Here is a 10,765-nt window from a genome sequence, read left to right as displayed (position 1 = left end):
ACTTAGAAGCACATATGAGACCCTGATCATCTAAAGTTCCCCATCTGAGAGTCTCTTGGATTTTGACATTTATCCTTGTGTCTGTTTATATGTGTTTGTGTGCATATATGTGTGAGGGTGCATGTGTGTATGGAGGTCAGAGGACAGCTCCAGACATTATCCATCTCTACTTCTGAGACAGGACCTCCTATTGGTCTGGAGCTTGGTAACCAGGCTAGACTGGTTTGCCAGTGAGCCCCATGAGTCCACCGGCTGTCTAACCTCATCACTTGGCTTACAGATATGCTACATCATACCTGATTTTCCAATTTTCATTTGATTTAACTTTTACTTATATGCATGTGTGTGTGTGTGTGTGTGTGTGTGTGTGTGTGCGCGCACGCGAGTGCGAGGCTGCTGTGGTTAGGTGAGGGTGTTGGATGCACTGAAGCAGGAGTTACAGGTGATTGTGAAATGCCCATTGTGGGTTCCAGTGCTTGTGAAGAGAGTGAGAACTCCTAACCATGGAGCCCACTCCCCGCTTCATCAGCCCCTACTTAATGTGAGCTCTGTGGCCCAAACTCCGGTTCTCATGCTAGCAAAATAAGCACTTTACAATTGAACACATCCCCAGACGCTAGTGTTTACTCTTACAAAGTAGTTCTCACAGTATTTTTGTTTGTCATTAATTACTATAGGATAAAAAAAATCAACTTTTTGACTTTTTTCAATGACTATGATTATTTTTGCATTTAAAACTTTATTTTAAAGTTACATATTTAAAAACAGTTAACAAAAATCTAAAATGCTACGACCTTTATTTATTGTATGCAATTGTCATTTCCTTTCTATAAAGCCACCACATTCTCAACTTCTTTGTCTCATTTCTTCATTCTTGGTCAATGTAATAAAATAGTACATTAAAGGTATTTTTTTTTTACCTGCAACTCTTTTTGTGTCTAAGTCCCAGACCCACAAGAAATTAAACATTTAAATATTAGCTTATTATGCATGTACATGCAATTTATACACAGATACACACTCTATACTTAATTTCAACAATCTTAGAAGATTATAGTGTTCTGAAGTTATTTATCTACATCCATTATTGGTATGTATTGCTATTTCTTTCATGTATTTGATTGCATACAATTGTGTAATATATTGATTGTAGGATATTTTAAGGCACATTCCTGCACCCAAATATGATAAAGATTTTAGTTTAGTGGCACCTTTAAGTTTAGAGTGTTTGTATTCTTTTCTCAATCAAGAATTGAGAGGGATAAAGATACAGAGAGAGAGAGAGGGAGAGAGAGACACAGAGAGGAGAGAGGTGAGGGTGGCAGGATAGAATGTTCAGAGAAAAGACATTATACATGATTTTGATTTCAGAACACATTAAAATGGATCCATTCTAGAGCATTGTATCCTACACATATTTTATTTTATACATATTCCCTAGTTTCAACAACTTCTCTATGTGGTACATTCAACTGATACCTTTCCTTTGGCACTTATGCACTAAATGCTTATAATAGAGATTAAAGGTTAATTAAAATGTTATAAATATTCTAAGATCATGACAATTTAAGAAGCATCGACAGTGGATTACTTTAGATAAGCTTCAACTCTGGCCTCTTCAGCTAACAATTTCTCTAGACTGTGAATTGTCTGATGGTAAGAATGGTGGCTTATTCAGTCAGCACTTAATGTAAGATGTCTGCCTTTTTTTTTTTTTTGTCTTTGATTTTATGGTATAAATAAGATACCCTAGGGCCATTGGGATGTTACCAAACTTCATGGTAATGTGAATGAATTCCCTACATAAAAAGCAAGCATGACTAGGCAGCTAACTTCTTCAGGGCAGTCTCTACCTGCATGTTCACAGGCCCTGTGGAGATGGCTCTGTCTCAGGTTGGAATCAAGGACACAGACAGGATATTTTGCTCCCTTTGGAAATCCAGACAATGTTGACATGGAGCTACTGTTTGTCTGGATGGAGGTTGAAAGGGGGTTTCAGATCCACATCCCTCAAGAGCTAAAACACCAACCTCCATCCCCACTATCTTTGCCAAAGCTAACCAAATGGTTGAGTCTAGTGGAATGGGAGAAGGCTACTTGCCTTCTGGAAGCAGGACGTCAATGTCTTCTGAAGCACAAGACAGCCTATCAGTCTTAGCAAGCTGGACGGTTTCGTATTTTCCCTATTAGTAAGAATACTTAGATATGGCTTGCTTTGTTTACATTTAAGAAGTCATTTGCATTTTAAACATTCAGATTCGTTCCTATGACTATAAATATCATCACATTTAGCCATCTACACACTAAACCTTCATCATGTTGGTGTGCTCATGAGGGAGGAGATCAGGTAGAGGTCTGTTTTTACCTGGAAGAGGCTGGAATCAACTTGCCATCTCCATTGCCGTCCTTTCAGGAGTGTCTCTCCAAAATTCACGTGTCCACAGACTTCAGTTCCGTGAGCGTATACAACAGAGGACTCCGCTGCCTTCTGACTTGATTATTCTCAGTTCCAAAGACCCCTAAATGTCATTGCTATGTAGAATGTGCATGGGTCCTTCACAACATGGACCTGCCCTGACTCAAAGGCAACCACAGACTCTGACTTCAATCTTAGATGGTGCAACAGAATCCTGGATGGCTCTTGGTCACCTTTGCCACATAGTCTAAGTGAGTAATAATCCCGACCTTTGCCAAACGCATGACTTGAAGCAGAGACTGGGTCACAGAGCAACACCTTTCAATTTGGCCTAGGAATTAGCAGAATCTCCCAATTAAAAGTCACAGGCCCAGCCCTTCTGCCTTTCAAAGGATTCTACTTTCAGAAATTGTGGCTTCATCAGTTAAGAACGTTTGTCTAAACCTTCTGATAACTGACTCCCGTTCCTTAGAGATGCTGGGGGGAATTTATCTGAACTACTCAAATGTCCACGGTGGTGGCAGGGATATAGAAATTGGTATCTCCTTTAAAAAAGAAAAAGAAAAAAATTAACCCAAACGAACAGTAACACCTAGGTTTAAAATCATGCCCAGCTCATGTTTGACAATCCTTCTGATAGCCTAAATACTATAAATTTAGTTGACGATAACAGAACAGATGGAAAAACATATGGCTTGTAGGTAGTGTGTGGCGGTTGATATTTGCGGTACATTAGGGGAATTTATTTTATTTTGTCTCTTTCCTTGTGTAACTTTATGATATTTTATCAAGTGAATTTTATATGTCTTTTGACTTATTTCTGTAGTAGTATTAAACTCTTTGTGACTCAAACATTCTATTTTTAAATAGCTGGTTTTATAACCCCTTCAAAGCACACATTGAAGTACATAGGCGAGACCTTCATTCAGAGAAAACATTTCAGAGTTACTGGCAATCCATGGACAGAGATTACACATGTAAAACAGGTGCATATTTATGGAGACTAATTCAGGCAAAGCTTATTAAAGATGGTCTGTCTAGCTGATATTTAGATTAGACGTGTATCTAAAAGTCCATCCAAACCATAGCTCTAGATTTAATATTGATCTTTGTAACTTCACATTTTCTTAAAAAAATGATTTTAAAAATCACATTTGCTTAAAATACTGTTTTCATCCTGTTAGATGAATAAGGGAAAATTTATGTACATGGAAAAAAAGACATAAAGACACTTGCTTATATACAACCTTCAGCTTGACTTGATTTGCTTTTAGGCTAGACAGTGGCCGGGGAACCCTGTGCCACTTTGAAGTTTCTCTGAATTGAAACTCAGCTTCCTGAGGCTTGTCTGTCAACAATTTGTAACTTTTTTTTTTAAATCTAAGTATTTACTTAAAAAAAATCTTTTTAACAACACAAGGCAAGATGAAAAAGGTATTTCTCTTTAGCGGGAGTAAAGGGTAAACAAAGGCAGATGTATCAACTTTAAATAAGGATGTGTGAAAATGCCTATAGCTGCTGGCTACTTAACAGTATGCCTGTATAAAAGTCACTTAGTCTTGAATTCTTGGTAAATTTTCTTCTATCAGACTCTTTTAATTTCTCCGTATGACGTTTTCCCTCTGCCTAGCCTCTGACATTCATGTATGGGTCTCATATTTCTGGCTATCTTTGGCTTTTACACGTGATACTTCTCTACCAAGATGAATTTTATTAGTTCTCTCTGTTACCCATGGTTTGAGATTACTTTCACACAAACAAAATCCTTTAAACTAGGTGAGAAGAAAAGAGGTAATATTAAAAGGTAATATTAAATGACTTCTCTCATGATTGTCCATATAACAAGCTCCCTCTGAACAGCAGGCCAACATCAGAACATTCCATCCAGGCAAGCCTTATATTTCCAATTAAGGCATGTTTAGGTTTAACTAATTGTTAGTGTTTGGCTTTGAATTATTTTGTATGTTTTACAAAATAGATTTTCAGAGGAGTTTCTCACTCTTAATATATGGGAAGGTACAGAGATCTCTCGTACGTCTGTGCCTCTGTACACACAATCTCTCCATCACTTACTTGGCTAAATTTTGCTTTTTAATAAATAATGCTATCACAAAAAGGAAAGTCAGTTGTGAATTTTCATTCCTTGTTATTTTTTTTAAATATTCTTCTCTCATATCGTACAAACCAACCACAGTTTCCCCTTTCTTCTCTCCTCTAAGCTACACCCTCCCTCTCCCCCAGACTCAACCACCTTCCTCCATTTTCCTTCAGAAAAGAGCAGACCTCTCAGGACTATCAAATGACCACAAGTCTCACAAAATCCCGAGCTGACAGCCATAGCATACTATGCTCAGGAACCCACATTTCTTCCCATCCCTCCCTCCTTTACCTCACTTAACATCATTGACCTCACTGAGCTTCCAGCCCAGGAGAAAGACTAGCCTGTTGTTTTATTAAATTGTTCAATGATTTCCCTATTCTCATGTTTACTCCACGTTTTTCAGATGATTTTGTTCCTATCTAATTGCCTTCCCTTCCACTGTCATCCATTTCTTCTTACTCAGCAAAGATGAGTGGGTTAATTAATATCTACCAGGTGAGGCTGGGCTACGGTAAGGACACTGGCTGTTACCTCCTTTATTTATTTGTGAAATCGTCTCATTTCACACTGTCTTCTAACTAGACCAAGGAAGTAAGGGCTAGTAACCACTCGATGGATGCACAAGGCGATCCTCATGCAGCCATTTTGGCAGATATAGCGGAGTTGACCTTGGCGTATTGACCTCACTGCAGGTGTTCTTGCGGTGATCATGGCTCCATCTACCCACGTATCCACAGCTGCTTTCTTCATCCTGCCATTCATGCCTAGCAGCACCCAGTCACTCTTCAGATAAGTTAAGCATCTGTTACTCTGATGGCTCCGTGCCCCGCTGCTCTGTTTGCTCTGAATATAAACCAACAGGAGCTACAAACTGAGCCTTGTATTTTGTGCTAAGCTCACTTGAAATACATCCTTCCATTTTCCTGCTGATGTCATGAATTTGGTATGTAACTGGATTCATTTATTTCAGAGTTTATATATTTCATGTATTTATTCATTAGTTCAGGGTTTTGGAGACTGTGTGGAGAAGTTCTTTTTGGGACACTGGCTGTGGAGGAGGTCGGCTGGGTGCTTTCTCTTCCTTCTGAGCTATCACGATTTTACCCCAGGATCTGGTTCCCAAGTCTTCATTGGTGAAATCATTTTGTTGCAGGATATTTAACCATACTTTGAGCCCTGAGATTGTGTTGTTTTCTGGAGAAACCTGTGTTTATTTGTGGTATGGCTCAGCCCTTGCACACACCTTTAATCCAGGAGCTTTCTGCTTATTCTAAACATGATTTAAAAAGTCAACCCTAGATCAAGAGGTGGAGCAAGGAACCTATGGTCAGGGAGTGAACACAGGAAAAAAACCATAGTGAGTAAAAGGAAGTCAGGAGGATGGATAGAGAGGCGCACAGGAAGTAGAAAGGAGGGACACTGAGTTTGAAAAAGGTTTGAAGACTGCGTGGAGGAGAACTTCTTTATGGGACTTGGGCTGTGAAGGAAGTCGGCTGGGTGCTCTCTTTGCTTCTCTGAGTTTCCAACTATTTACCCCAGTTTCCAACTATTCATTGGCAAAAGTCAATCAATTGAGATTTTGTTGAAGAAAAAAACAGCTAAGTTTTGCGTTTAGAGATTATCCTTTTAATTTACTTATCTTAAACATAAATCATTTTGTATGTGTGTGTGTGTGTGTGTGTGTGTGTGTGTGTTTCCAAAGAAAAACTCTGTAAAGTAAGAAAAAAAAGGTGGGGAAAGGAAATCATGAAAAAATATAGAGTATGAATTAAAAATTAAAAAGTTCATTAATCAGGTTCTCCCTTCTGCCCCATGTACCTTACTCAGTACCCAGGACTACCATTTTCATTAGTTTTGGCTTCCTTTGCTACCATTTTTTCTTATTTTTGCAAACATAATTAAATATATGTATATGTAAGCTAATTATGCTATACACATGCATATGTAGAGCATATCTAAGAATGCAGTATGTCAGGGCTAGAGAGAATGTTCTATAGAAAAATGTAAATATGTCAGGGATGGAGAGATGGCTCAGAGTTTAAGAGTACTGGTTGTACTAGGGCCATGGTTAACAACGGAGCTGTCATTTACACCTGCTGGGAGAGAGAACATTGATTTTCTCCAGTGGAGTGACACTGGGTATCTCAACCACTCCAGTGCAGGCCTCATAGTCAGAAGTCGCTGACAACATAGAATGAACTCCATGGGATTTTTTTTTTTTTTTTTTTTTTTTTGGTATGTCTTTATTTGGTTACAGTTTGATGTTTTGTTGTTTCTTTTAGGATGGTATTTTATTTTGTTTTCCTGACTTTGGGCGATTTTGTTATTAGATTGGGTTTTTGCTTGATTATTTTTTAAGGACTGAAAGTTGGGTGGGTAGGGATGAAGGGCGATCTGGAAATAATTAGGGGAGCAGAAGAATATGGTCAAAGTATATTTAAAATTAAAAATTGTTTTAAATAATATAAATTCTAATTAAAAAGGGGAGGAAAGAAGTGTCTTTAGGGACGACACTTTGAAATCTTCAGTAAGTAAGGTGCTACTCTTGCTTTCCTGGGAACATTTTTTTGCCAAGGACAGGAATGCTTTTGGCATAATGATCACCAGGAGCCCTAAGTGATTCTGTGATGTCACAGCTCTTAGACTGACTACCTTTATGATGTAGTCACTTACTTCCATCTGTGTAGGACTACTGAAGTGCCAATATAATCTGCAGAGTACAAAGCTGTTCAGATGTGAAGTCTGTGTGGGTAAAGTGTACAGGATATGGCTGAAGCACCTTCGGAAATGCAGGCTGTTTCCCCTAACAGTCTATCAACAGATTTAGAGACCTCTTCCGGCGAGCCTTGGTGTGACAACACAGGTCAGAAGGACTCAGACTTATGGGCTATTATTGAGGAAAGTGCATTTCAGGTTTTGGCTCAGCGATTCTTGATAAAGAGGCCACCGCATACCCTCTGTGCCTCAGAGCCAGATGAAGACAGTAACTTATTTTCAATGACCTTCCCCAGAAAACTCTGGAAAATAGTGGGAAGTGACAAATTTAAGTCTATTTGGTGGGATGAGGACGGGACTTACATAGTGATCAATGAAGAGCTCTTCAAGAAGGAAGTGTTGGAAAGAAAGGCCCCCTTCAGAATATTTGAAACTGATAGCATGAAAAGTTTGGTTCGACAACTTAATCTGTATGGATTCAGGAAAATGAGACAGAACTTCCAAAGATCTGCTTCTCTCCCCGACTTTCTGGCTGAAGAAAAAGGAATTTCTGCCTCATGTAAGTTACAATTCTACCAGAATCCAAACTTTCTGAGAGACTGTCCCCATCTTATAGAAAGAATGAAAAGGAGAATTGGGATTAAAACAGTTTCTCGTGGAGCTGCTCCTTCCCTTCCTGATTTCAAGAACAAACACTTCAGACCAGACTTGGTCAAGATGGATGACCATAGTTTGGGTGTAGCTGTCCAAACCAGTGAGAGAAACTTGTTGTCCAGCTCTAGTATTTCAAATGTATATCTGAGACAGAAGCCTTCTCTTGCTCAAGGGGGTTCTGATACGATGGATGTCATCAGAAGCGACTTTTCTCTTGCAACGCCAAGTTCCTTCAGACCACCTGAAGAAATTCTAACACATCGGCCTGCTCCATTAAATGAGGTGTCCTCTCTTTGTATGGACTCACAGAGAATCTTCACTCAAGCAAACGACAGCACTGTGAATTTCATTATAACCTCTATTACTCAAAACCGCGGGGACATGTCTCACTTGTGGAATAGTTGTATTGAAATGCAAGGAGAGCCTTCCTTTCAGCCTGGGTTTCCTCACTTTTCATCCAGTTCATCTACTTATTCTGACTCAAAAGCAAAGGGCGAACCTGAGTTACCGATACACAAGGAAAGAGTAGCATCTACCACGTTGGCATCAACATCAAACCATCACTCATCTTCTTGAGGCCATCAGTTTTATGATTACCAACAATCTACTTGGTTCTTTAGGAAGACATTCATCATAGCAGAGATTAGAATTCATGTTGACAAACACCTGGAGTGTACCTGAGATTATTGTAATAGAACAATAAAACTCTATGTGCACCTTTAAAAAAAAACCAAGAGTACTGGCTCGTCTTCTAGAGCACCTGTGTTTGATTCTCAACATCCACAGGGCAGCTAACAATTCTCTGTAACTCAGGTCCAGGGGCTCCAAATCCCTCTTTTGGCTTCCCTGGGCAATATATGAATGTGGTGCACAGGCATACATGCAGGCAAAACATCCACACATATAAAATAAAATATTGCTGATTTTTAAAAAAGAATGTATATATGTGTACAAATAAATATTGGTGAGTCTCTGTACAAACATATTTGTATATTCATATGTAGAGTACATACATATATAAATACATATTATAGTGTATGTTCACTTTTCAAAATGCCTAAAATATACCCACTTAGCATTTTAACCATCCTTTCCATTTTTCTTTTATAGATGTACAGATGTACTATAGTTCAATTAGTGGTAATAAAGGCAGTTTCTGATATTTTTTCTGTTGTGGAAAGTATTGCAATAAATGCACTTTGATTTTTTTTTTTCATTTTGGCTTTGAGTGGTTTAAAGTCTTAAACTTCAGAGTTCTATTTCCTGAGAAATTCTCTTTTTCTAGGGAGAAAAAACAAATCACTTGATTCAGGAAGAACTTGGAACTATTCCACTTACATCTAAATTTTTAGGTGGCTTCCATTTTTAACCTTTCCTATTTATTAAAAGAATATAGAGTAGGGGGTCATACAAAGTAGGTGGCTTTAATATAATTTACACATTTGAAGTATTGCATAGTGTGGCTGTGGTTTGTTATGGTCATTCTTATATTAATGTTTGTTATGATCATTCTTATGATCAGTCTTCTGATCATCCATTTTTATGAGTCCAAGTGGATGGTGCCAAGCATTCTCTTGAATATTTATTGAGAAAATATTTATGCAGTGTCTCTGTATGGAGCTGTGCAGGGGGATGAGTTGTGAGAACTGTCTCCTGTGATGCTCTGCTGTACCTGGGTTAGTCATGTGCCCTAAGCTAAGGTGGTTTGCAATTTCGGAAATCAGAGTTTTTATATGAAGTAAAAAGTCAAAGTCATAATTCTACTTTGATTGTTTCATGGGACTCCTGGAAGACACAACCGCAGTGATGAATGTGAAGTCGATTGCTAAAATATAAAGAACCATAAAATCTATGGAATAGTTATTGTTTATGGTGGGAGTATATGCTCTTAAGTGTTTGCTATTATCTTTCCCAATAGACTCAGCTGTCTGAAAAGTGCAACAAGAGTCGTTGTTCCTTTGATATTTCCTCAAAGCAGCTGCTACAGAGGAACAGACATGGAGTTTATGAAACATTTTGTTTTACTGAGTCACATACAAAGGGTCTCAAACACAAATTTCTGTAGTTGCAACACAGGAAACATAAACAAGACCATGGCGAAAAGTAGGAAGACATTAAAACCAAACTGGAGAATGAATTCCCAGCCCAAAGACGTTCAAGCTCAAAAAATCAAACTGGGAAGTATCACTGTAAACAAACAGTGGGAATGGGTTGCATTTAGCAGTTCCGGCACTCCTTGTGAGATGAGCTTTATACCAGGGCTCTGCTTGGTAAAGGAACCTTTTATGTCCTGGATAATCTTCACAATGTGGATATTCACAAAAACAGTCAAATCACCATAGTATTAACCCCTGAACACGAAAATAATAGCAACAATGTCTGTGATATACTAAGCCAGATCTACAAGGCTCTAGGTTACATGTTTACTAGTAAATTTATATTTATTTGACTCACATAGGATAGTCAATATTTTTACTGGTGAAATATAGAGTAAGATCTATTTGTACAGCTTGTCTCAGACATGCCCCTTGTAAGTGCTTCATTGTGCAACACGTGTTTTATTCATGACCACTGCAGGGTCAGATGTTATTGTGTTGTTGCTTTTTACAGAAAGTTTATTTTTAATTTATATTTGAGGCAGGATATGACTACAGAGGTCTGGGTGACCTGCAATATACCATGTACCTTAGTTGGGACCCCAGCTCCCAGAGAAGTGTTTTCCAGGGCTGGGATTACAGGCATATGTCTTTGCTCCTGTCTGCTGCTTAGTCACTTTTACCTTGTAAATACTATATCAAGCGTACCTGATCAGCCTGCATATTTTGCCTGGTTTTAGAATAGTCAGAGCCAAGTCTGTCATTGACTTCTAGAAGAGTATA

The 10,765-nt window shown here is 38.4% G+C and overlaps 1 protein-coding gene across 1 annotated transcript; it reads left to right on the top strand.

Annotated features, from left to right (window-relative positions):
- The first annotated feature begins 7,208 nt into the window (after nucleotides 1-7,208).
- Nucleotides 7,209-8,616, top strand: Hsfy2 (heat shock transcription factor, Y-linked 2). The gene has a single exon (NM_027661.2). It carries the CDS (start codon nucleotides 7,284-7,286, stop codon nucleotides 8,460-8,462), a length of 1,179 nt encoding a protein of 392 aa, NP_081937.1. The 5' UTR covers nucleotides 7,209-7,283; the 3' UTR covers nucleotides 8,463-8,616.
- The last annotated feature ends 2,149 nt before the right edge of the window (nucleotides 8,617-10,765 follow it).

This window comes from Mus musculus, chromosome 1, assembly GCF_000001635.26.
Source record: "Mus musculus strain C57BL/6J chromosome 1, GRCm38.p6 C57BL/6J".
NCBI classification, from domain to species: Eukaryota; Metazoa; Chordata; class Mammalia; order Rodentia; family Muridae; genus Mus; species Mus musculus.
The sequence above is the reverse complement of the archived record's forward strand: the minus strand, read 5'-3'. Positions and strand labels throughout refer to the sequence as shown.